We start from the raw sequence: 27691 nt of genomic DNA, 5'->3' as shown, positions 1-27691 counted from the left end.
TAAAAGAAATTAAATTTTTAGCCTTAAGCAAGTATTATCTTTTAAGAGTAATTTCATAGATTTTATTTACTCTTTGTTTTGGAAAACTTTCTTCCCCAGCATGCAAGCCATCAGCTTTTTTTTTAATGAATATTTTGATACTCTTTCTTCTGATGCCAAAAACCAAGGCTCTAATGAAAATGGTAAATATTGCATAGTAGTCAGCAGCATTTTGTTGGGTTGCAGTTGTCTGAACAGCTCAAGTGATCCAATTGCTGCCAAAAGGCTGCCCAGTCCCTCCCTGGGACTTTCCCAAACTTCTGGTCTCATCCATGTGCCAGTTCAGTTCCCTCACTCACTCACTCACACAGCACAAAACTCCTGTGATAAAACCAATATCTGCTAAGATATCTGCCTAGAGAGAAACCCAGAGAGTGCCAGAGCTGGTAAGAAGGTGAGCAGTGGGAGCTACAGAGATGTGGAGGGGATAAAACTTTCTCTTCTTTGTGAGAGGCTGTCTCACTCTGTCTAGGGGAGCTGAAGCTCGGGTTTGAGCAGCTCTTTTTTTTTGGTCTGTCCTGGGACCTTCAAACATTTTCTTTTTTGAAGTGAAATGCCAAACATCCTTCAGATGTGTTGGACAAAGCTTGAGCTGTTACAGAATTATTTCTCTTCTTGAATTTTTTGAGGTTTAATGTTTTTTTACATCTCATTGAGTTTTGGCTTCTTTTTAGAGCATTTTCTATCCATTTGCACGCCCAAAGAGATGACTGTTAAGGTTTTCAGAACAGCATGGTAAATCTTCATTCAAGTCTGCATCAAAATTATTTTAATTCTCCAACTTAAGAAGTTTTATGAAATGACATTTTAAATTCATTCTGTAGTCAGGGGGTGTCTGAAAAAAAAGAGAAGATGATAGGGTTCTGAATTTGTATCTCTTGTATCTGATAGCATAAAATGTAATGCTGCTTCAATCTGTATAAAGTTCAAGAGGTAAATGTACTGATGTGCTGGTCTGTTAGTCTGGAGTCTGTTAGTCTGGGATACTTTGGACATCATGAACAGTGGTTGTCTATGGCAATGTGGGGCTAAGGGATTTTTTCCCTGCCTGGATTCCGGGCAACTTGTATTTGACTTCCTTCTGTAAAAATGCTTAGGAACTCTAAGAATGCTTATGAGTTAGTCTGAAATGGTGATCTCTTTGTTCCTTATGGACAAGAAACAGTGTAAAAATTGGCATAATTATGGTAGGCTCTAAAGGGACTAGGCAAGCAAAGTCCTTTCTCAATTACTTCACAGGAAGGCCTGAAATGGACTTAAGCTGGGCTTTTTGTGGCTACTCTTCCTCTTCCTTTTTTTTTTTTTTTTTTTTTTTTTTTTTTTTTTTTTTCCAACCAGGTCAAAAGCAGGAAGAACTTAAATTCTTGTGAAGTGTCCAGATTTGGGTTCTTTATACTGCAGTTTTGCCAGTGAGCATTCCCAGGGAGCTGCTTGTTTTCCTGTGTTTCGTGGATGATGGTGGTTAATTACTTGGCAGGGAGACTGAAGTGCTTGGGGAGCCTGGCAGCCCCTGCCCCTGGCTTGGGGAGGAAAGGCATTTGCCACTGAGCAGCCAGAGTGCCCCACAGCTGCATCGCTGGGGCTGCTGTGAGGGATGAGCAACTGCCTTCTCTTCTCTGCCTCTATTTTATCAAATTCATCATTTTATATTTACTTGTAATCTTTCAGAAGACAGAAAGTAGTAACTGCCTGGTAGCCTGTTGCGACGTTATTGTGTGGTTAATACCCTTGCAGCCTGTTCTTTAATTAGGGCATATTACTATAAATCTGAAGCCGTATGTTTTTAGAGAATACTTTTTGGATCTATTTTTTCTTTTCCTTCCTTACTGTTCGCTCCAACCCCTATGAGATCTGATTTAAAAGAATTACTATTATCTGGTAGCTGCTTTCTTCTGGAAAGGGAATTATGTCTTCCTTTCCCCATCACTGAATCTGCAGCTTTGCCCAAGCTCCAGTGCATCTAAGGTGAACGAATACATGAAACTGGATGCCACTTTTTCCTTTTTTTTTTTTTTTTGGTGAAGTTACATTTCTGATGGCTTAACTTTCCCAGACTGCATCCTAAGGCTAAATGCATGCCAGCACTGATGCACAGAGAGTGTTGGGAGCCAGCAGCCAGGAGGAGGGGAGGGGAAAGGAAGAGTGGGTGGAACAAGTGTGACCATGACAGCTGATTGCTGGATGGGCTTTGGATTGGCAGGTGCTGGATGGACACAAATTGCCTCAGCAACTGGATGTGGGGAAGCAGTTTCTAACTGTCAGTGATTTTATGGGCTTGTATTGCATAACTGACTTCTCTTTGGATATGTGGCTGTTCTGGTTTTTTTGACATATTATATTGTGTATTTATATGTTTACTTGAATGCTCTCAAAGTTTACATACAGGGTTTGTAAAACTTCTGCTCATATCTTCTAAAATAATAGACCAGTTACAGTTTCAACCTTGTGTAATTAGATTAATTTTTTCCCCCTTTCAGTCCGTGTTTTTTTGCTGTTGTTGTTGTTTGGTTTTTTTGTTTTTTAGCATCCTGTTTCTAAAACTGCTTTCCCTTAGCAGTCCTTTCATCAGCTGAAATATCTGGTTTCGTGTCTCAAAGCGTGTGTATATTTTCTAAAATAGCTCTAAGTTGAGGTGTATGTGAAATAAGTAAAACAATAACTTTGCAGAGTAGGAGATGAAAAGGTCAGTGACTGACTTGTTAGACAAGTCTTCTGAAGCAATACCTTGCAAAATGGTGAAATTCGTAGTTAAATCACATTCACCAGTGTTTTTTGAAAGCCTGTTCATATTTTTCTTAAAATCTCAACACACTTATTTCATAATGACTTATTAAGTAGTGGAGTTCTCAGTGTCTGAGTTATCACTCCATCAGCATAGTGTGTATATGCTGATGTATCATCTTGAGGCATCCCAGTGTGTTGTAGGAGAGAGGAGATTGGCTGCATTTTTCCTTACATGACCCCAGTAGTGCAGGTACTCTTGTTGACTTGAAGTTAGACTGTGCTGCCCAGCAGGTTGTCATGCTGGTGGTCTTATCTATGAAAATAAGAAAATAAATCATCTTAAGGCTTGACAAATGAAGGGAAAGAAACACACAGGGCTTGGTGCCACAGTCTTGTCTCAGAAAAGGTTTTCTTATTTATTAAATAGGTGTCTTATTAATTAATTAGGAGCTCAGGACATTCTGAAAATTATTATTGCCCTCCGTGCAAAAAGCACTGGTGTAAATTGAAAAATCTGTAGTAAAAAATATCAGTGTTAATAGTTGTAGAGGGAACATTGCTGCCTCACACAGCACTGCACAGAAGACTAGAAAGAAAAAATTGTGGAAAATTTAGTGAAGGTGTGTCCTGTTCATCTTTCTCATGGTTGGGTTCATCATCAAAGTGGCTATTAATGCAGCAGGAGCTCAAGAAAGCCAAACAACCTTACTCAAGCCCCTTCCTCTGTCACACATGTAGGAAGCTATAAAGAGCTGTTAAGGGGTGAGGAGGGAAGGAAGTGACCCTTAAATACAGGGCTCACTATTTTTAGCATGATTGTGAAGGGCAAAGAGGTTCAGATACACAGTCAGAATGTGCTCATGGTCTTGTGGAATACTGCCATATGAGAAGCAGTTCTTGAGCTGAAATTTGCCATCCTGTGTTATGGCACTGGCCAATGGGTGTGCTGACAAGGAGGGAGGAATTACCTCAAGTTACCTCATGTAGGGTGGCTGACTCAACTTATAGGATCAACCTACCCTGCCTTATCCTGGGGCAATGAAGCTGCTGTTACTTATTGTACCCATTTTCTTTCTTGGTGTTTTTTGTGTGTGTGGTAACCTTGAGGTTCTTAACTACATGAAGCTCCTGGTAGATGGCTTGTAGGGTCAAGAACTCTGGTCACCTCTTTAATCTTGTAGATGGGATTAATAACAAGAAAGAAAAAATATCCGAAGCAGCTGAAAATGATAATGACATTATTTTATGAAAAACAAGCCATGAAAAATCTCTACAAGTAGAAGAACACTGTGGCATATTTTCTCTTTAGATTTTTGAGCTTGATAATACATGTTCAAAGACCAAAGCATAAACAAGGGTTTGAGGGAATGTTGTGTAATAGAGAAACTAAGTATGTGAAAGAGCAGTCCCTGGTTCCTGTAAACACAGTTCCTCATACTCGGAGCTCTTAACGCAATATTAGGCCTTTCTAGAGACATGGCTCGAATGTTGCTTGTCTCTATTCATATAAGAAACCTCCATTAAATAGTTGGTGCATGACCACCATCAGCAAAGCCATTGTCCCAGTGTGTAGGTGACTCCTGAGTACCTAAGAGACTGCTGTGTTTTTGTCAGAGGACCTCAGTCACAAGCTACTGCTTTGAAATAGCAAGCAGCCTATCCTGCATCAGTGGTTTCTAGGCAAGGGAGATGCTGCCGTGCTTCAGCCACTGCCCTGGGTTGTTCTGCCTGCTCTCTCCAGCATCCTGGCTCTCCTGGGGTGAAGGTAAGCAGCAGTGCCAGGTTTCTGGAGCTCCAGCCAGCTGGAGAAGCTACAAAGCCCAAATGCCTCCCTTCCCTGCACTGGGGGAAGAGGGGAGAGTAGCAAAGTACAACAGCACTGGCCAGGAGTAGGATTGTCACACCTTATCTCTGTGACTTGCAGCCTTCACCACCTGTATCACGAGCAGTGCTCTGTAATTCTGTCCCTACAGTCACCATTAAACCCCCAGCTTCTCTGACCCTATGGTGCCATTTGAACACTAGGAGCCTCCAAAAACTGGGTGATTAGAGAGCAGTGATACTTTGAGACTGTAGACAGCAGTATAAAAGCAGTGCTCCAGCAAGGAAAAGGTGTAGGAGATGGTGACTACACGTGGACTGTTACCAGAAGGCTCAAAATAGTGTCTTTTAAATACAGTTTTAAAAAGTTATTTGCTGTTTCTTCTTCAGTTTTGTTTTAGACAACTAGCTCACATTCTTAGCTTACACCACTTGGACTTCCATCAAATAACTTTAATTTTAAAAACTCCACATGCTGAAGGTGGTTTTTTGTGGTTTATTTTTGTTTGGGTTTGTTTTGTTTTGGTTTTTAAACTTGCTTTGCATTCCCTTCCCTCACATTTCATCTCCCCAATCCAGAGTGTGCCCTCTCTGATGAGGAATGTTCTGTAATCAGTGCATATTGTATGGAGAAGACTACTACTAAGGAAATGATTTTGACTCAGTCTGGGAAAAAGCCACGTGAAGTCGTACAGCATTTTTTTTATTTTATTGGAACAACACCAGCAGCACATGTTATATTATTGTGTTAATCAAAAATCTAGACAAATATTGAACAATAATCCCATTAAATGCTGCCTTATTCATTTTACTAAAACTTAGAGCAGATGCACAGGACTGCCTGCATGGAAATGATTATTAAATCGGAGCCAAAAGAAAAAAGATTGCAGCCAGACAGTATGACAGACTAAGGCATGCTGAGTCTGCCTGCTGTAGTCAGTGTTGGCAGGACATTTGCAGGGAATGTGAAGTTCACCATTTCATCCTTTAGTTTGCATGATATACAGAAGATCAGAAGGTTATTGATGTTTAATCTTAGTTTTTTAACATTTCAGTGCTTCCTGTTGAAGTCTGGACTTTATAATCCTGAAGTATGTAACCTATTTATATGTGGTGGTATCTGTGGCTGATAATTTGGTAAACCGTAGATCTTTAGTAGCAGTTACTATAAGTTCTATTTCAGTCAAAAAAATAAAGTTACTATGGGAAAAATACATAATTTCTTCCAACCAGCAATTATAAAGCTTGAGAAAACATAAGAGAAGCAACAAGGAATGCTTAAGTTTTGTAAATAACCTCAAGTCAGACCAGTGCAGCAATGTTTAATCTTAATTCAAGCAGATATGGGTACGTGTCTAGGTTGAATTGGGTTCTATCACTGAAGCTCTGCATAACCCATCTTAGTTTATTAGAACTGAAATTTTTTCAAAAGTCAAAGCTGTTTCTTTCCTTAGACTATCTACCATATTATCTGTGTGTTGTGTGCAGCTAAACTTGGTGAAGGTTATTTGAGTTCTTCTTCTATATTACTGCTCTCTCTGCACACATACCACAATTTGGAAACATATGCTCTCTGTTACTGTGTAAGGTAGCAGATTTTCTCATAGAAGAAGAATAGCATAGCTGCTCACAGATAGTCCTTAGCAAGTATTGTGTAACAAGTGTTATGCCTGCCACTTTTAAACTCAGTATTGTTTTATCTGTTTAACTTCACCATCAAATGTTGAACTTCACCATCACTGTTGTGAGTGCATTCACATTGAATTAAAAGAGTAGCATCAATACACTTTTAGCTATGTACAAATCATGCTTACCATATTTACTTCAAGATTTAGGTACTCCATGAAATAAATGCTACAAAAGTGAGGATAATATTTGTTTGGTAGTCCTAAGAATGTTCCTAAGCAGTGAAAAATAATAGCCTTATTTACATGCTTTACATCTTCATTATTCCTAGTATATGGTCTACCTCTTATATTGAACTTAGAATATTTTTGCCTGTGTCTGGAGAACAGCTTTTCAAGAGAAAACCCTATATGTTTCTATTTTGCCAGTGTATGTATCTGAACTAATCCTTTAACAGATGCTGATCTGTTCTAAACCTGATATCTGCCTTTAATTTTTTTTTTTTTCTTTTTGGCAAGCATTTTCTTCTAGAAAGAAAAAAAATTTCTTCAGCTAGACAGCTCTCCTGACTTCAGCAAAAGGGATTGTTTAAAAAAAAATCTTTTTACAGCATTGGGCTTTCAACTGTTCACAGCATTTCAGCAGTTGCACCACAGTAAAGGCTGTTCTGATGTTTAACCTTTAGAGCTCATCTGCACAGACTGGAGTATTAATATGAATTCATGCTCTATTCTCCAGCTGCAAAGCATTTTCAGTTCTGTCACCACTGCAGTGGGAGAGGTGAGGATAGATCAAACCACAGATGTATAACCAAGTTGAAAGGACAGCATTTAAGAGATTTTGGAGGAAGGTAGAGGTTTTTTTCCTGAGAGAGCTTTGGACCTCCAGACTTCCTGCTCTCCTCCTCTATCCTTCTAATTTTAAATAGTTTTGCCTTCGTTCAGTAATTCTTAAAATCTATTTGGGTAATGTACCAGCAGTATAAACTTTTAGTGTTGGTTCACCTCACAAACAAGGCAAGTCAGTGAAGGGTAGGCACCAAGTTACTAGAAACTTTGTTTGTTGGGCAGGTTTGGACACAACTGTGGGAAAAATCCATCACCTGATTTACTAGATTACCTGCTTAGGCCTCAACAAATCTGTTGTTATGACTACCTGGGCTAGAAGCCACTTTCTGCCTTCTCAGGAAGCTGCTCACACTTGTCTTGGCTTTGCTACAGCTCCTGTTGTGTTTGATGAGTAAGTGGATGAGTTGAATCAATCTCTTGCAGTGTCAGTGATAGAATCATAGAATTGGCTGGGTTGGAAGGGACCTCAGAGATCATCAAGTCCAACCCTTGATCCACTACCGCTGCAGTTACCAGACCATGGCACTGAGTGCCACATCCAGTCTCTTTTTAAATATCTCCAGGGACGGAGAATCTACTACTTCCCTGGGCAGCCCATTCCAATGCCTGATCACCCTCTCCATAAAGAAATTCTTTCTAATATCCAACCTAAACCTCCCCCAGCACAACTTAAGACCGTGCCCTCTTGTCTTGCTGAGAGTTGCCTGCGAAAAGAGACCAACCCCCCCCTGGCTACACCCTCCTTTCAGGGAGTTGTAGAGAGTGATGAGGTCTCCTCGGAGCCTCCTCTTTTCCAGGCTGAACAGCCCCAGCTCCCTCAGCCTCTCCTCATAGGGTCTGTGCTCGAGTCCTTTCACCAGCCTGGTTGCCCTCCTTTGGACCTGCTCCAGGACCTCGATATCCTTCCTAAACTGCAGGGCCCAGAACTGGACACAGTATTCGAGGTGTACTTACTGCTCTTCTGAACTCATCAGGAGGTTGTATGGCTGTGTTACTGAGGCTAAACCAATGTTTTGGTTGATAGATTCTTAGCTGAACCACCATGTGTGTCCAGGGATGAATAGGAAGGGTGATGCTTTGTATTGATCTTCCATGGAAAGATCTAGCAGTACAACCTAGGCTAGAGTTGGCTACAACCACTATGGCAAGTGTTCTTGTGACTTAACACATCAGATATACATAGCCATATAGTTTTAAGGGAAGCAATTTTGAGAGTTAATTTTTCCTTCCTGGCAGTCACAAGAGAATAGCCCTTTTCCCATAGACTTTGGTTACATCAAAAAATGCTGTATTTCTCTCATTCAGAATGTATGATTGAAAGTGGTAGTAAAAATTAGTGCTGGAACAGTGTAGATGCACTTTGTGCTATAAGTGGGATTGAAAATCAATCTGTCAGAAGACCGAATGGTGTTGAGATTGTCTTCTTGAAGCTTATGGAACTGCTGATGGGGGACCTAACCAATTGTGAAACATTTGTTTAACCTTCTGTGAATACAAACAAACCATTTTTTTCCATGTTACTGGCATTTCAAGCTGTCTGATTATTTCTACTTAAATGTGGATGGCTCCAAGTTACTTCTAATTAAAATACTCTGAAAAAATAGATAATGTATTGCCCAGCTTTGAAACATTCTTGCAGATGCAAGCATGTTTGCAAGCATTCTAGCTTCTCATTGCTTTCCAGGTGATAAGCAAAATAATTAAGTGCTTATCAAATTAATTACCTCCTCTTTCTCACTTACATTCTTGCCTGCCCCCATTTTAATTTTTTTAAAAACTATTCCCCACCTTTCTCTCATCTTCAGTGTATTTAGGCATCCCCATTATAAGATGTGGTATTAATCCTGCACTAGTGAACAGAGTAGCTGTCTGGTAGTATTTTGTTACATATTGCATTTCTGACTTCAAGTAAAATTTCTCTATTATAAAGTGGGAGAATATCAGTGGTATGCAAGTATTTCTTTAATCAAGTCAGAAAGAATAATAATAGGAATATACTTAGCCCAGTGAAAGCTGCAGAATGTATGATTTTTGTAAGTATAATGGGATTTTAAGTTTTGTTTACAGGGCAACAACTGTATTTCTAAAAGTTAGATTATGTTGCTGGTTACTTATATGGACAGAACTGAGCAGCCCTGCCAAAATGCATGCTGCTAATTTGGGAGCGAGTACTTGGTGTTTTTGCAATTTGCTAAAAATTGCATGTGTAAAATTTACTCCAGGTTTCACTTGTGTTGCTTCTGCTGCTCATAGAATCATAGAATTGGCTGGGTTGGAAGGGACCTCAGAGATCATCGAGTCCAACCCTTGAACCACCGTTGTGGTTGCTAGACCATGGCACTGAGTGCCACATCCAGTCTCTTTTTAAATATCTCCAGGGACGGAGAATCCACTACTTCCCTGGGCAGCCCATTCCAGTGCCTGATCACTCTGTCCGTAAAGAAATTCTTTCTAATATCCAACCTAAACCTCCCCCGGCACAACTTGAGTCCATGCCCTCTTGTCTTGTTGAGAGTTGCCTGGGAAAAGAGACCAACCCCCCCCCCCCCGGCTATACCCTCCTTTCAGGGAGTTGTAGAGAGTGATGAGGTCTCCTCTGAGCTGCCTCTTCTTCAGCTGAACAGCTGAACAGCCCCAGCTCCCTCAGCCTCTCCTCATAGGGTCCGTGCTCGAGTCCCTTCACCAGCCTGGTTGCCCTCTTTTGGACCTGCTCTAGGACCTCAATCTCCTTCCTAAACTGAGGGGCCCAGAACTGGACACAGGACTCAAGGTGTGGCCTCACCAGTGCTGAGTACAGGGGCAGAATCACTCACTGTGTGGATGAGCAAGCCCTGGTGCTGGCATTGGGCAAGGTGTGAATGGTGAGGAGGGGTGGCAGACCACAGAGATGCCCTGTTCTCAGCAGCAGCTCTGCATCTGCTTCATCTTAAAGTGATTGTGAGTGATAATCTTAAACAGGAGTAGCTGCCTTGATAAAGCTGTGTGTGTATAACTAGTTCCTATTCTTGGTTTCTGAGGGAAATGAATTCTTTAATAAATAAGGTACCACTGCAATGGGGATTTCCAGCCTTAACCTAAACAGTTGGCAGCAGCAATGCCCCTTACAGAGCTGCAGATGGGGACTTGGAAATTTTGATGCATATTAAATGTCGTATCTGCAGTCAAAATAGTTTTCAGAAAACTCTAAGGCTTCACGCTTTTACTCCCATTGCAAAGCTATGAGTGATTTGAGTATTGGTCTATACATTATGTGCAATTGCCAACCTGACTTGTGCATCCTACTGATCCTGCAGGAGTTACTCTCTCTTAAATATATTTCTGAATTTGGGGTTCCCCAGTTGGAGTCTAAACTGCTACAGCATGGTATGGGATTCTGTAGGAGAGGGAAATTCAGACTGTTGGCTCTTTGCTGTTACTATCCCCTTTGTATAGGAGCTTTCAGTACTCTCGTCTCCTGTAGAAAAGACAGAAATATAACTTAAAGTACCTTCTTTAGGATATGGCACAGGGCTGGTGCATTGCAACTTTTGGTGTATGGAATGATACCCGAGGAAACAGAGCTGAGGAATTTCTGACTCGCATCAAAATGTCTGAGAAGCTTCCATACCTTGTGGGCCTCATTCTGTTATTACCCTCATCATTCTGGGATCAGCCACCTTTATGTTCTGAGGACACCTCTTGCTAATTGAATGCAATGGAAGAGTGAAAGGTTACATCTGGCCCTTCAAGGTTTTTAGCAACATAATATATTTCAATGAAATGTAAAGCTTGTTTTTAGGAAGGGACTGTCTTTAGAGGGAACACAAGTATTCTTTTTCTCTATAGAGAAGTGTTAATGAATGTGTTTATGATCATTCTGCCTTATGTATTTCATCCTGTTTCTAACTCTTGGATTTTTGTACCCATTTCTTTTTTCAGGTAGCAGCATCTGTCCAAAGCCCATAATATTGTCTAGAACTTGTCCAGCGAGTGCCACAACCAGGCTAGTTGAGCAGAATGTACGCAATGAAGCAGCTCAGGGAATAAATGGAAGTGTGCCAGTCAAACAGTCCCCACGTTCAGCTTCAAATCCAAAGCCACAAGGTAAGTAGACTCAAATATTTTGATTACAGAAGTTTTTTACCATCTCAGATTTCAAGAAAATCAGAGCACGTTAAAGGAACCATGTTACCACAGAAAGAAAATAGTGGGGTGGAAGCTTGTTACTGAAATACAAGTGTTCTGCAAATGCTGTATGAATCTGTAGTTTCTGATAATATGTGTCTGAAAAAGGTTCTCAGGAGGAAGTTTGGACTTACAGGTTAAAGTACAGGTACATCTACATGCATGTATCTCAAGTGTCCAGTGGTATCTGCTGTGTGCTTACTGCTGGGCAGCAAGTGCTAAATTCATTCTTTGCCCAAGTAGCTGGTATGTAGAGGTGGGAGAAAACATATAAGCCCCTTGTTCGTATTTAACTATTACCAGGGCCTATTTTTCAAAGTGATTACTGTATTTGAGCTGGAAGATTGTGGAAGTTTTTTAACTAGGACAGTTTGGCAGGCTGGCTTCAAGGTGGGAGTACTGGGGAAAATATTCAGGATCTTTCTAGCTGAGCTTGAGAAGAGCCCTCCTGCAGGAGTATGTGGAAGGACATAAGAACCTTGTGCAGTAAGAGCTGACCAAGCTGCAGAGTAGTAGGTTTCCCTTCCTCTTGTACAGAAATTGCATCTTTACTTTTAGAAATTAATAGGTTTCTAGCCTACATGTTAACTGTATATATCTAAATGTCAAAGCATCTTTTTTATGTAGACTGCTTAGTGATACTGATGATTCTGCTGAGGCTGATCACAACAAAAAGTCAATGTGTTTTGAAAATCTTGTATTCAGAGTGAATCTGAACTGATGTTGTTTAGGAGTGGTATACAATAAGAACTTCTTGCACCTTAAGAGTTAAACAAAAAATTCTTTCAGGGAATTGGATTCTGAGACACAGTGCTGGTATGACAGAAACAAGAATTACTTATAGAAAACTAGATCACATCGAAGGCACCTATTAAAACCAGAACAACATAAGGTCATCATCTAGTGGATTTAACAGTCTGTGTACCAATTAGTGAGAAAATAAATCTTGAAGAATTTTGCATCAGTCTTGAGTTCATCTTAGAGTTGAGGAGGGAAGGAATTTATTGAGGTGTCAAGAAATCTTTGTTTACTTAGGAGAATAAGAGCAAAATAGAGCTATATTTTTCTATTGTTTGTTTTTATAGATCTCTTGCCAGTATTGTTTGCTAACTCAGATGTTTTTATCAGTCATATGTAAACATTACTTATCTGAGAAGTCTTTCTGCACCAGTTCCTAGGTCTCTGAAATGCCTTCTCTGAAGCTAAGTTAACAAGAGAGCATGTGTTCTTCTTAAGAAAAATATTTTGGAAGTCTGCTAATGGATAAAAAGAAATGGGCAATTTCAGCTTTTCAAAAATAATGCCAGCCCACTTATTATAAATTTTAGCTGTTAGATAAATTAGCAGTTGGCTATTACTAGAGCCCATTACACAGCTGTTGTTGTTCTTTCCTAGCCGTGACTTCTGTGCTTGTAAAAATTTTTTCTTCAAACATGTGGCATAGCCAGGAATATTGTAGTCAAAGAAATGCAGCTGTGTAGATTATATTCAATAATACTGTTGTAAACAGTGTTTTGTGCCTGCATCATTCATATAAATGTTATATAGTATTATCCTTTGGGCCTTTAATTGAAGCAAAGTAAATTAATAAGTATTCAGGGATCCAAATGGTTCAAGAAAAATAAGCTGCTCTAGTTTATTGGTTTAAAATCTAGTTACTAATTTGTTTATTTTTTTAAGCAACTTTATATAAGCAGATACAGAAATGGTTTTGGTTTACAGGAGTAGGAAATGTTTTTGCTGTTCTAGTCATGCAAATACAATGTGTGTTCTTGTAGTGAAACAAAACAAGAGGTGAAACCTGAATTGTGATGCCAGTTTCAGACCCTGGACTATGAACGTACTTTGTCTGTACTTGGTCTATGAGAAGTAGTTTAGATATCTGTGAATATATCACTCAGGGTATCTGGATCAAGTAAATAGATTTCTGCACAGAATCCACTATATAATTCTTTCTTTCTGTTTTCATTTCCCCTCCCTGGTATTTCCAGGAGAAAACAAACTAGTTGTCTGATACACTGACAGTACAAGGGCAATTTTTGTTCCCCAATAATTCTTTCCATCAACAATTTAGCAATTCATATGCCAGATTTCTCTGCTGAGTACAGTTTGAGCCATGAAAGTCTCTAAAATTTGGAGCAAAGCCTGAAACTGACTGAAGGGCCGATGAGGGAGTTGAGCAAAGAAATCAGGACTGCAGAGAAAAGCAACCACAGTCTCTACCACCTTTGAAATGTGATCTGCCTTTGCATCAGTGCTGTGCATTCACAGAAGCACAGGGGGGGTTGGAAGCAAGTTAGGGGTTGGAAGGGACATCAGGAGATCACCTAGTCCAACCTCTGCCAGAGCAGGTTCACCTAGAACAGGTTGAGCAGGATGATGTCCAGGTGGGTTTTAATCTCTCCAGAGATGGAGAAGCCACCGCCTCCCTGGGCAGGCTGTTCTAGTGCTCTGCCACTCTTAAAGTAAAGAAGTTTTTCCTCATGTTTAGATGGAACTTCCTGTGTTCAAGCTTGTGTCTATTACCTCTTGTCTTGTCACTGAGCACCATGGAAGAATGGCTTCGTCCTTCTGATACCAGCCCCTAAATTATTTATAAAGGTTGATAAAATGCCCCCTCTTGTCTTCTCTTCTCCAGGCTAAAAAGACACAAGTTCCACAGCCTTTTCTCATAATAAAGATGTTCTAGTCCCCTGATCATCTTTATAGCCCTGTTTGCTGATCAAGTTGTGTAATCCAGAACTTAACAATAGAAGAATCCAAGTAGAGTGACATGTAAAAATTGACCAGATTATTCTAGTTTCTTCAATTGCTCCTTGAACCTCTTGCATGAGTTCCTGTGAAGTCCAATTACTAAATACTGGGCACTGAAAAACTGTTGCCTTTACCAGGCAGTATTATTGTAGGATGGAAAATATGTTGAAATGTCAACACTTCTTCAAAGCAGTGAAGTATCTTGTCAGTTCAAGACTGTGCATCAGTTGCTCATTTAAATTTTTCTAATGAGTGCTTAGGATTACTTATGAATATCCTGCTGAAGCTGAAGAGGCATTTTTATTTGGGTTAGAGTGGATTTTCCACTCCAGAAGATGGCCTGGTTTGTGCTACTGTGAAATGGTTTGGACACACAGACTTCTGTCCATTTTATCTGACTACCTACTGTGTAGCATCAATCCTGTCCCCTTTTCTCAGTTAATTATAATGTAGTCTGTGGTTTTGAAGGTATTCATTGGCTTGGGCCTAGAAAAGCATAAAGAAAAGCATAAAGAGCTTTTAAAGGTCTGGTCCATACATTGTACTTCTCTGGCAAATGCAACTTCTACAGCCTGGCAAATTCAACTAAAACTGGGAGCTGTTTCTAGCCAGACCTCTCTAGTCTTAGTGATGCCTTAAGAAACCTGTAGCAATACCTCTTTTATCAACAAAACTTCTTACTCCCAAACATTATCTCCAAGAAGATGCCAAATGAGAGAGCAAAGCATACCTGATTATTATTGGTCTTCTTTCTTAATATATTATTGGAAGATACTTTGTCTGATGTGATATAAAAATGTGGAAATGCACATCCTAAGGAGGAGATGAATTTTTCCACTCCTGCTGAGTCTTGGAAACTGGTTATTTTGTACTGTTCTTGTGAGTATAAATCTTTGGTGTCTACCCTGCTGTGCTCATTTGATCTTGATGAACATGATGAAGCATGCAAGGAGGTTATGAAGGATGACTCAGCCAGGAGAGCTGTAGTTGCTTACCACAGGAGCATTTAAGTGTATTTTCACTGAATAAAAATGAAACATTTAAACCAGCACGGATTAAATGCATAAGGGAAGAGAAGAGATAAATGACCTTTGCTAATACGAAAAGGTGGTTGTACCTTTGCAGCTGTTTGTAGCTTTACCTTCCCTTTCCTTACATATATTTACAAAAGTGAATACAGGACTAGGCATTACAGCTTGGGTATTGATTGGGTATTTTGTTCAGTGATCCATAGTAGCAGCTGCCTGGGTAGACTGCCATGTTTTCTTTGGGCAGAATGTGCAGGTCATACCTCCTAATAGGCTCAAAACTCTACAATATGGAGAGAAGAGTATTTATAGAGTTGAACAGAGCTCTGTATTATGCAGGGTATTACAATGGACCAGTCTTTTCTCTCTCTCTTTTTTTTTCTTTTTTTTTTTCCTTTGAGATCCTTGCTTTGTGCACATTGAAAAATAATCTGATTAGAACAAAACACTTCAGAAGTACACTGAGGGGAGAATTAATGGAATTTGTTTTCCATAATCCCTGTTAACAAAGTTGACCTTACAGGAAGGTTAGTGGGATTTTATTTTTTTTTCTTCCACTACTGATTCTTTTTCTTTTCCATTGATCTTGTGACAGTCCTTTTCCCATTGCTCTATTTCTAAAGCTTATAGTAGCTACAGCAGCAGCTGAATAGGGGAAATGCTGTCTGTGAGGTGGTAACAGGGAGTAAAGAAGAAATATATTGTAGTGAACTGGTGCTGCTGTTTGATTTGTGGCTTTCCTGAAGACTTTACAAGGATTTTCAATATATTGGGATTGCCCAGTTAGACTAAAGGTTGCTTGTGCTTGCCTTAATGAAATGCTGCTATGCTGCTACGATGTTGGGTTTGGTTTTTTTTTTTTTTTTTTTTCATTCTTTTTCTTAATAGTAGTAGCTGCAAAAGTGTGTGGCACCTCTACAGAATGTCCTAGAATTTAATTTTTGTCCCAGTGGATCCAGTATAAAAATAGCTTCCAACTAATTCCTTCTGCTTTATCAGTAGAAGTTAATTCCCTCAAGTTTAGTAGTTTTAATATATCCTTGTGAGGATATTAACATTTTATGAGGTGTACAAAAGAACTGGAGGAGACGTACAGGGCTGCAGGTTATAGAAAACCCACTGCAAGAGCAAGAGGGGTTTCTACAAACTAGCGTAGTCCTTGCTGGTTGGTAAATCCACCCAGTGTCCCCTTTCCCTTCCATCTCCTCCCCAAGGGGATGGCAGTGCCCAAGCTTCAATTATGTGTCCTGCTTTTTTCCCAGCCTACTTGTCAGGCCTCTCTCAGCTGTCCCGTTGCCATTATCAGTGCAGCAAAACTCTATTCAGTGCTTGGACAATTATCTGATGCTCGTTGGCCTAATTCTGCCAGAAAGAGGGAATGGAGGGAATGCTGCTCCACTGTACTGCAGCTGGGGCTCAGCAGAGCTCGGGGGCTTCTCAGGAGGGGCTTCAGTTACCACACATACTTAAGCAGTTACACAATTTAATGTTCTGCTTGTTTCAGGATTGCATTGTCACTGTTTGAAAGTTGCAGCATTTTAAGTTGTCCTTTCTGTGTTGCATCCTTCTTCAAATTTGCTTTTTTGCTTGTATTAATAAATACAAAATAAAGCTTGAAAAGACCGAAGATACACACATATACACAAAAAGAATCTAATTTACAGGAATTCTCTTCCTTCCCCCTCTAATGAATTTGAAAGCATTTGTAGTTGATATGAAGTCTAAAGCTTTTTGTGGTACATTTATTTCTTCACAGAGTCCCTCATTGTACTTTTGAGACTGCAGTGGTCACTACAATCCCACTAAAGTGTGATAAGGTTTTTGGAAGCATAGATAAATATTGCTATATTTAATCTAAGGTAAAGATAGAAAATCTCCCTTAACCAAGTGTTTATCAAATTTGTCATAGTCTGTGATAGCATATTTGCAAGATTTTTTTCAGCAATACTTTCAAACATCAGATGATGGGATTTAAGCTAATTCCCGTGGTGCACAGGTTTTCCAGGGTAAGTCAGTAAGCTATTCTAGAGTCAGCAATGCAAGGATCATGGCTTTTTCACATCTCTCTGTTGTGTATCCTGTTGTAGTGCTTAATTTTTCTACCATGAGAGCTGCACATGATTCCTAATTCCAATTTCTGTCCTCTTTTCCTTCATGTTTGCTCCCTGGCAGGTCTGTGTAGTTATCAGAGGGCCACTGCCTGTGGTGCATGGGGAGTGGTGGCCAAGCCCCTGGGGCCACCAATTCCACTAACAGCGTATTGCCTAATCCTGCCAGTTTATGCCTACCTTTTATTAAAAAGGACAGATACAATCTTTTTTCCTTACTTTTACAACAAACACTTTCATTTTTCCCCACAATATGTGTTGTGAGCATGTGTAGAAATGAACAGAGTTGTCTTCTTGGGAGTTGAGGATCTTTCCATTAAGTTTTTTTCTTTGATGGAGCGGGAGGTGCATTATCCTGACAGTGGAATACCTTTGGGCCCTCTCTGCAAAGTCCTTTGACAGCCACAGATGCTGCTTAGCTGTGTAAAAGGATAAAGGTTAACCTAAAGATCCCCAGCACTTGTGAGTTCAGTTACTTTATGTGTCACTTTGCTTTTTGTCACTGCTGTATTAAATGGTATCTGTTCACTAACAATGTAGTTAGAAGGACTTATGGTAGGAATGGGGAAAAAGCAAGGAGAATAAAAAATATTTTCAGGGGCCCACGTTTTCAGCAGTAAAAATAGAGAAAGGTTCAGTGAGTACAGGAAGCTCAAAGATGTAGACAAATACTTTTTCCACTGGCTATTAGTATTGATGTCATGAGGGAGAAAGCGAAAAATGAGAGCATCAGAGTTTTGGTGTAAAAATTTATATCTCTCTCCTGAGCTCCATAGCACAGCTAGATTCTTTAATTATGTAATTCTTTTTTTCCAATAAACCCTGCTTTTATTGAGGCTACATATGTGTACACTATAAAGAACAACCAAACTGATTTTCTAGCTTGTTACAGAAGCATGTGGTTCAGCTTTTATACAAGAAATATAACAAGATAGATGATACCAGACAGTACATAAAAGCTATCTGAAGTCCCTGAATTAATAAAGCAACTTTATCTTAAAGCCAAGAGCATCTTTTCTTCATTATTGTAGTAAGTTTTTATGCACAAAACTCATATGTTCTGATGCTTCAAAGAAACAGATTGTGAGCAGCTGATGGTTGTTGTTGTTTACAGTGCCTCCAAAGCCAATTCATCTGCAGAAGGTGTCACCTGTTCCATACCAAACCCCTACACACAAAGCTTTATCAAATCGGAAACCAAGAATGGAGGAAGAGACCCCCACCCCTGCTTCTGGTGTTACAAAGGAGAAGTCAAGTAAAGTCTCAGATCTCATAAATCGTTTTGAGGGAGGCAGGTATGTAATAGGATTTGATGTGGTTTGTCACTCTGGTGTGTTTGTGCATTGTTGGAACTTGAACTTGTGAGGAAGGATGTTGGTACCATGGTAATGCTCAAAGTGACCCCTGCTAGAGGAGCTCATGGCAAAATTTGATACATTTTGAGATGATGTACACCAGCTCAGGCTGTACGGTGTGTACTTTTTCATAAAGTGCTAAATCTTAATTTTTCTTAAAGAAAAACCCAACCAAACAAACACAAACTTGTAACACTTTTAAAGCATCCTGGAAAATGTCAGCTGTTTGAAATAAGTGCTGACATTGGAATGAAACACTGGTGCTAATCTTTAATTTTCTGCTCTTGCAGAAAATATATTTAATTTTCTAAGCAATTAGAAAACCCTAAAATCTTGATTTTTTTTTTTTTTTCTTTTTAAACTGACTTAGCCTCTTCAGAATTTTTACACAAAGAAGGTGAAGTGTATGAGCTATTTGTATGGAGATGGCATGCATTCACTGAACTGTTTGCCTTGTAGTACTTGGTGATTTTGGTAGAGTATCTTGGTGTTCCTCAGTTTTGATACTATAGGAAACATTTGGAGCATTGAGAAACATGAACCACAGTGAACTCTGCTTTCACAAAACAGTGTTACTTGTGCATCTTTAATTAGCTGTACCTGACAAGCATTATAATCTCTAGAACAGAAGAATGTCTTTTATTTCTGTAAAGAGAGAAACCTTCCAGAAAGCCCGTGACGGAGAGGCAGTTAAAGAATCAATCCAGTGATAGGGAGAGTTTGGTTTATGCAGGTTTTGGATATGCTCTCTTGTGTTAGCTCAGGATAATGATGTTCTGAAAGGACAGCCCCTGTGGGGACAAAATGAATGCATGGTGTACAGCAGAGCATGCCCTTCTGAGGGGCCAGAGTATTAAGACTTTCATGGAAACATTTCCCCCTCAACATGGGGGAAATGTAATCCTTTGTACAGAAGCAGCTGAGCATTGCAAGAAATACATTTGTCCAGTGGAATAGAAATAATTTCAGACCTTCATCTGCAGGAAACTTCCATCATTTGGCAGAGACTTAATTGCATTGCTCTAATGACAGCTGCCAAAAGATAGGGAAAAGAAATCACTGCAGCACTGGAAGTCTTTTAACTCATATCTCCAACCCTGTTATCACTTTATTTCATGGTCTCTTCCTTCAAAGCATTACCCAAGCCTCTAGTCTTAGAAAAATATTTTCATAATTTCTGAAAGGAAACTCCTCTGGGTCATTGTGCCCTATGCCAATGAGCTGCACATTCTTCCTCCTAGACATGCCTGCTGGTTTGTACAGAAACTCTTTCAATAGTATGCAATTAAAAGAAGCTATAAAGAAAGCAATGAAATCTTTCTTATTTGTAGACTTTTAAAAATCAGGATGTTTTATTTCAAGGACTAGGCAACATCATTCATTAAGTACACCTAATACTCTCTGTCCAGTGATTAAATTCTCCTTAACTCCATGATCTCTGCTTATGAGAAACTTTCATCATTAGTATGCTAAGTTTTGGGATATTCTGCTGTGGCTGTGGAAGCCATTCCTGTTTTTCTTTTTAAAGAGCTCAGGTCTCAAAAGTTGTCTTCCATGAAGGTGAACTTCACTTGCAATTATTAGTATTCAAGTGACTACATAGCACATTCATGAATTCCAAACTGAGACTGTCAATTATGATAACATTTTCATTAGTCTCAACAGCCCACAAACATGTAGACATGGCAAAAATTAATTAAACCTCTTAGCCATGTGCATGAAGTTGAAAAATGTAAATTAATTCAATCTTGGAGTTAAGCCTTTTTTTTTTTTCAATAAATAAAAACAACCCCAAAACAATCTTTGCACAACTGAAGTAAAATTGATTTAAATTTTTTTTTGTTCTATAATTGGGAGAGGATGAAGACGGTGTAAGATATTTTTGAGCTCTGAGTACAAAAATGCATAATACGTTTGCAGTATTAGTGAAAACTGTCCTATAAATAAGGAACAAACATGGAGTTTAAAAGCAGTCTTCCTCTTTCCAGAAGATTGATGGCCCATACCAGGAACAGCATGTTAGAGGACAGTCATGCTATTGTTTTGCAAGTTAAATATGGCTCGTTAAATATTCTTCAGGCAAAAATGTACAGGTTTTATTTTGACTCCAATTATTTATTTTTATAAAAACTGTAATGAAGCCAAGCACTTTTACAGAGTAGGCTACCATTTACAATAACCTAAAATTCAAAATCTCAAAAATAAAACAGAAAGAGACAGTGGAAGTTTTGAAGAAGGGATAACGTGTTTTAAGGACAAATAAAATATGGAGGGGAAAAAAGAAAAAACCTTCAGGAAGGATGCAGCACTGCTAAGGGCAGTGCTAAGTACAAAAACTGGGGGAAGAGAGGGGCTAAGATTTTAAAGCTCCACTGGCAACATGCTGATCTAAGGAAGGGATGACAAATGTTCTTGGACATTTTTCATGCATTTTGTATAATTAAAGGGCAACTAGGGAACAAGCTGCTTGCTAGTTAAGCACTGGACTGGGACTTGGGATACCCTGAATCTTTCTCCATTTCTGCCAATAATCTTCTGGGGAACTGAGTTGCTTCATGTCTCAGTGCCTCAGTTCCCTTATTTGTTACTGTAGCTGATCATCCTTCCTTCCATTTTACAAATGAGAGATTGAACAGAGATGAGAATGTAATGAATCAATATGAACAGTGCTCTGGTTTTCCAATAAAAGATGCATGTTTCTGTGTATTTCAATGGAATAATGCAGTTCAAGTCTTGTTGGCCTGAACTTCCTAATATTAACACAGGAAAAAATGGATTGGGAGGTATTGGTTATATGATGCAACTCTACTACTCCCCATGCAGAGGATTTTTTGTAACAGTATAACTTTTTCTTTCATCTATGCTTTGTTTCTTTGATATTTTTAGCCCGCTAAATCCTAGTGATTTGAAGAAAGATTCCTCTGTTCTCCACATTTCGAAATCTCAAGGAAGATATGGGTCAGGACCACCACCTCAGCCAAAACTCCCCTCCCAGCACCCACTACAAAAACAGGGAAACAGTAATACCGACAACACTCAGGTTCCACAGCTACACACAGCCAACGGAGTTGTAGCACAAGATCAGACAGAAGATGAGGACAGGAGATTACTTGGTTGTGACTCCACCTCAGTACCGGATAATGTCATTGACAGCAGCTTGATAAATGGTGAAAGAGAAAGTACTTCCAGAGAGTCATTGCAAACTGTGACTGCCTGTGAAGAACAGATGCTTAACAGCTGCTACAGGACTCCAAGCAGTGATACACTGCACCCATCTGAAAATGAAACTCTAGAAAATAATACAAATGTGAAGGAAGAACCAACCGAGGAAGTCAGTAAGCAAGATCAACCTGTAGAAACAAAGGTAAAAGCAAATTTACTCTAGGTTTTTATTTTAAAAATATCAAAATAATAAGCCTCTTTTTCTCGCCTTCCTTTTCATCCCTCCCTCCTTCCTTTTCACCCTTCCCTCCCTCCCTCAGCCCTTTCCTCTCTTCCTCTCTCCCTCCCTCTCTCCCTCAAGAGACCTCTCCAAGCCCTTGATTTTGGTTAGCTGGAGATCCTTCATGTAAACACCTGAGCATAAGTTCTGGATGTAGGAAAAGTGGGTCTCTGGGATGTAGGAAAAAAAAGTGGGTCTCTGGGATGTAGGAAAAGTGGGTCATCCCTGCTGGTGGGATGGGGAAAAAAATCAGAAGGGTGGAAGAAAACTCATGGGCTGAGATAAAAACAGTTTAATAAGAAAAGCAAAAAACATGCATGCAAACCAAGCAACACAAGGAATTAATTCACCACTTTCCACCAGCAGGCAGGTGTTCAGCCATCCCCAGGGAAGCAGAGTTCCATCACATATAACAGTTATTTGGGAAGACAAAATGCCATCACTGTGAACATTTCCCCCTTCCTTTGTCTTTCCTCAGCTTTATGTGTTGAGCCTGATGCCATATGGTGTGAAACATCCTTTTGGTCAGTTGGGGTTTTCAGTCCCAGCTCTGTCACCTCACAACTTCTTGTGCACCTCCAGCCTCTGCTGATGGGGTGGTGTGAGGAGCAGAAAAGTCCTTGACTGCATGAGCCTTGCTCAGTAACAACTAAAACATCTCTGCATTATCAACCCTGTTTTCAGCACAAATCCAAAACATAGCCCCATATTAGCTAATATAAAGATAACTAACTCTCTCCCATCCAAAACCACCACAGGGCATTTGTTTTTGCCAGTAATGAATATTATGATTCCCATCTAAACAAGCCTGGTGATGGTCCAAGGCACCTTTAACCTGCCACACCTCTCATTATGTTTCTGTCTCCTGTTTGGTAATGCCTGTTTCCCCTCTCTGTGCCAATAAAGTGCTGAAAGCTCCAGGGGCAATGATGTTAAGCTTGAATCCAAGTTACACAGTAAGAGGCTGGCAGCATTTTCAGGAAAAAGCAGAAATGAGAGGCAGTCATGTGGTAAAAGGCAGGAAGGACCTGGGCAAATTCTTAATGTCAGCAATCTCCTCAAAATCTGTCTTTGAGGTTCTGAATTCCCAGATGTGATCTGTCCTGTATTGATCAAGAGTAAAATGGTGAGCTGTAAGGTGATTGTTAGGAGAGGTATTGACTGCTGGTGTTTGAAGGGTAAAAAACTGAAACAAACTGAAGCCATGCAGGGTGACCCTTCAGTCAGCATCAGTGGAGAACTGAATCTGTAAAAGTGAACTGGGTCACAGCAGCATTTCCTGAGATATCAGTTCACTTGTGATACAAGGACATCCCCTTTGGTCTAGTGATTAAGAAGCACATGTACCACAGTCTAATCTAAGGGCGACATTTTGAATCAAACACTGAATTAGTTTGGATTAAAGCAAGGTACAGGCTGAAATTAGTGCTGTTGAGCACTAAGTAGCTGCTGCCATGCTGTCTGGAATTCGGGGGAGAGTGCTGAGAAACCGGAGATCTGGTAGGGCTGTCAGCTCTCACTGTGTCCAAACAAGAATTGGAAAGAAGCAAGAGCATTTAGACAGTCTGTGATTTTGCTAAGCACCCACTTAGTGAGTAAAGAATCTTAAACTGGGATGCAATCCAGTTGGAGTTGCACAGACTAACAGCATTCTTCTGCCCTTTTCAATTAAGCAAGTGTAGGTAAAATTGAGTAAAAGCAGTAGGAACAGATGCATGTGAGTCAGAGACAAAGTTTAGTTTATGAAACTGATATATATTTTTGTTGATACTAGTGCAAAGTTTCTTCTTTGTGTCCTGTATGACACATTTCCTAATTCAGGGAGGAAAAAGTGGTGTGATTGCATTGTAAATGAATACCCGTACAGCAGAAATACACTTGTGTCTACAGCTGGTAGGGGTGAAATAAGTTGGGGACTGGTGCAAAATAAAAGAAAAAAAATTGCTTTTTAAAGAAAATGAGGCTTATTTTGAAATAATGTTAGTCTTGCAGTTGGTTTTGGTGTGGTGGGTTTTTTTGTGGTTTTTGTGGTTTTTGTTAATTCCTATTTTCTTGTTATCCTACTGGTGAAAAGAGATGTGTGCATTTATGGTTGTATCCCAAGAAAATAAAGTCTACTTGCAACTTCAAAGAGAATTAAAATTCTCTTTTACTATTAATGATTAGATTTGATTAAGTAGTTCTTCAGGGAAGCATTTAAGTTCTCAGGAGCTGAATACTAATTTCATATTTTCCATGGTTTTAATTTTTTTTTTTTCTTTTAAGGATTGTCCTCCATTATCTTAACAAGGTTTTCCAAGGATTTTGTTGAACAGCTCTGGTAACAAATCACTCCATGTCAATCCTACTGTTACAAATATAATTCAGAATTTATGTCCAAATTATGTTTTAAGAATTGGTTCCTACTTCTCAGAATGCCCAGATTTGGCTCTGCAGAAGCAGAATCCTTTCTTCTCCCTGTGCCCACTTCAGAGAGTGGTGAGTGGGCAGTTGGGGGTAAAGGTCATTATGGAGCACATTATGGTAAGTGCTGTGGCAGAGCTGGGGTGGATGCAAATGAATTTCCTGAAAGCAGGAAATCTGATGGTCTCTTTTCCTAATTAAAAAGTGATACAATGAGAAGAAATGGCCTCAAATTATATCAGTGGAGATTTAGACTGGATATTAGGAAAACTTTCTTCACTGACAGGGTTGTCAGGCACTGGAACAGCCTGCCCAGGGAAGTGGTTGAGTCACCATCCTTGGAGGTATTTAAAAGACATGATGATGTGGTGCTCAGGGACACGGTTTAGTGGTAGACTTGGCAGTGTTGGATTAGCAGTTGGACTCAATGATCTTAAAGATCTTTTCCAAACAAAATGATTCTCTGATTCTATATGCACCAGCTGCAGCACTGACTTTTTGCAACAGTGAGTCTTTCTACCAAATGTACCATGTGCATGGAGGTGCCAGGACCCATATGTCCACCCATGCATCTGAACATGTAGTCACTCCGTGTGCCTCAGGGCAGGTGTCGGCCACTTCCATCAAGAAAAGCTTCACAGGAGATGGATATCACTACAGCAAAACTAGCCTGTGACCTGTTGTTTCCAACAGGATGGAAGCTGGAGTGACCTCCTGGACAGCATGGCCAGCAGGTCCAAGGAATTGATTCTGCCCCTATACTCAGCCCTGGTGAGGCCACACCTCGAGTCCTGTGTCCAGCTCTGGGCCCCTCAGTTTAGGAAGGATATCGAGGTCCTGGAGCAGGTCCAAAGGAGGGCAGCCAGGCTGGTGAAGGGACTCGAGCACAGACCCTATGAGGAAAGGCTGAGGGAGCTGGGGCTGTTCAGCCTGGAGAAGAGGAGGCTCAGGGGAGACCTCATCACTCTCTACAACTCCCTGAAAGGAGGGTGTAGCCAGGGGGGGGGGGGGTTGGTCTCTTTTCCCAGGCAACTCTCAGCAAGACAAGAGGGCATGGACTCAAGTTGTGCTGGGGGAGGTTTAGGTTGGATATTAGAAAGAATTTCTTTATGGAGAGGGTGATCAGACATTGGAATGGGCTGCCCAGGGAAGTAGTGAATTCTGCATCCCTAGAGATATTTAAAAAGAGACTGGATGTGGCACTCAGTGCCATGGTCTGGTAACTGCAGCAGTAGTGGATCAAGGGTTGGACTTGATGATCTCTGAGGTCCCTTCCAACCCAGACAATTCTATGATTCTATGACATCAGGTGCTTTCCTTCAGATAGGATACTACGTAAAACACTGAAGAGGTGAATGAATAGGGAGGAAGATGGAGCTCGTAGTGAAAACTCAGCTTGGGAGTTCATGTAACATGGGAAAATACTGGGATGGTGAGGTGGGGAACTGAGGACTTCCTAAAAGAAAGTGGAAGGAATTTAAGCTATAAAGTAGGAAACTTAAGACTTCCCTAAAAGAAAAGTAGCAATACTAGTTTGTGCTATACTTGCACTTATTTAACCCTGCAGGTGGGTGTTCTTATGCTGGAATATGAACATGCCACTGTGATTAAAATATTACTCATCCATGGTGTGTAATTTTTCCACATTCCATTCCAGTGCTGGGTACTGTGATTGACATAGAGAAGAGACTATGGTTGAAGAATTAAGAATTAATTAGAATTAATGTGTAAGGTTGATACTGAGAGGCTGGGGAAGCTGGCATCAGATTATATGTGGGAGAGTGAGAGGAGACTCAGTAGTGAGGACTAAATGCTTTTTTCCAATTTCTTATTTTGAGTGATATATTCAAGTCTGCTACGCATGATTTTGCCTCTTTTAATTAGCTAATTTTCCTCTGAAAACTGCAGATTGGTTCTGTAGCAGTGCTTCAGGGAGAAAGTGGGGGGCTGGAGAGAGGAAAAAAAAATAAAATACAATGGCAGAGGAACCAGCAGCCTCCATGGCTTTGTGCCTTGCGTCCACATGTGAGTTCCCTGGTAAAAGGCTGTATGCAACAGCGTGCTGGAGCTGTAACACCTAATTCCCCAGCTCCCTGCAATGTCTCTTGACAGCACTTGAAATGCTGTTCTGTAGGTTTTCTGTGGTTGCTATGCTGATTTAAAGAGATTTAATGAAGAGCTTTGAACTCACTGCTGAAAGCCTGTATTTAAGGTGGAGGCTTGCCGTGTAGCAGTGTCACTGTTAACACTGCGGATTAGAATTGAAATGTGTTCAAATCTGGAACACTGACTGAGTACTGAAAAGGGGAAAAAAAGTAACTGAAGTCCTTTAAATGAAAACACTGTGTTTAGTATTCATTATTCTGCAAACCAGCTTTATAAATGTACTAGCAAATTTTTGTCATACTCCTGTGGAAAGCAGTGTGCTGTCTGAAATCAGAAATAAGTCCTCCAAGCTCTTTTTTGTAATGAAATCTTTCATGGTTTGTCTAGAAAATTTGCACTTCCCCATAAGCTCCCTGATAAGACTACCATTTACTTAGGAAAGGCTCAAATGTCATTAGATAGGAGTTCTTTCCAGTGCTAGCACTAAATCTGGAATTAAAATCTTGTAATGGAAGAAACGTTTTATTTGAATCCAACCTTTGTGGGCATGAGGCATTTCCTTAATGTGTTCAGCTTTTAGAAGACTGTGATTTCATTGCTTGTTTTGAAATAACTTGTCACAGCAACTCATCATTTTTTATGCTAATATATTTAGTTTAATAATGAAATTCGAATGAACTTTTTAAGTTTCTGTTCAGCAGAAGGATGAAAAATGCATATTGTAGAATGTAAGACTTTAAAGTGAAAACGTGCCTTAAGATGCAGAAGTGACTTACACAAAGACCCAGTGAGGGAGCCCTCTATATGCAGTCAGCAGTTAATCACCAATGAGTACACTGATGAACTTAAAACATTTGGTACGGTATTTTTCAATAATTTTACCGTGCAAAGAACATGCAGTTCAAGTAACTTTTGAAACGGGGGCGAACACAAACTAATCCCATCTGTTCCCTCTTATTCTGCAAATCATTTCTTCCAGCTCTGAAAGGTCACTGGTACTCAGTTACCAGGATGTGAGCTGATCTGTTAAGTGGGGAGTTGGTTCTCTGGCACAGATTCCTGTACAAACTGAGAAATATTAAATGTTTGAGGCTCTGAGTTTTACTCAGCCTGCTGTTTGATTTTTTTATTTTATTATTTTTCCTCCTCTGACTTCTGTTTGTTGCTTAGATTGCTGGAAAGTTTGTATTTTTCAAAACGGGGTGTGTGAATGTGAAATCTGGATTTCAGTTGCTTTTTGAAACATAAGGTCATCATATGTCTTTTCAGGGTT

At 39.9% G+C, this 27691-nt stretch overlaps 1 protein-coding gene across 2 annotated transcripts in view; it reads left to right on the top strand.

The window, feature by feature from the left end:
* The window catches only part of FGD4 (FYVE, RhoGEF and PH domain containing 4), a 103168-nt gene that overhangs the window by 52995 nt on the left and 22482 nt on the right, over nucleotides 1–27691 (top strand). For both annotated transcript variants that reach the window (XM_030461089.1, XM_030461081.1), the window contains exons 2-4: nucleotides 10977–11141; nucleotides 18227–18407; nucleotides 21354–21831. In XM_030461089.1, coding sequence (XP_030316949.1) covers nucleotides 18316–18407; nucleotides 21354–21831 — 570 coding nt within the window. In that variant the 5' untranslated portion in view covers nucleotides 10977–11141; nucleotides 18227–18315. The remainder of the gene's footprint in view (nucleotides 1–10976; nucleotides 11142–18226; nucleotides 18408–21353; nucleotides 21832–27691) is intronic.

Source organism: Calypte anna, chromosome 1 (genome assembly GCF_003957555.1).
Source record: "Calypte anna isolate BGI_N300 chromosome 1, bCalAnn1_v1.p, whole genome shotgun sequence".
Lineage (NCBI taxonomy): Eukaryota > Metazoa > Chordata > Aves > Apodiformes > Trochilidae > Calypte > Calypte anna.
This window is presented reverse-complemented; position numbering and strand designations above follow the sequence as displayed.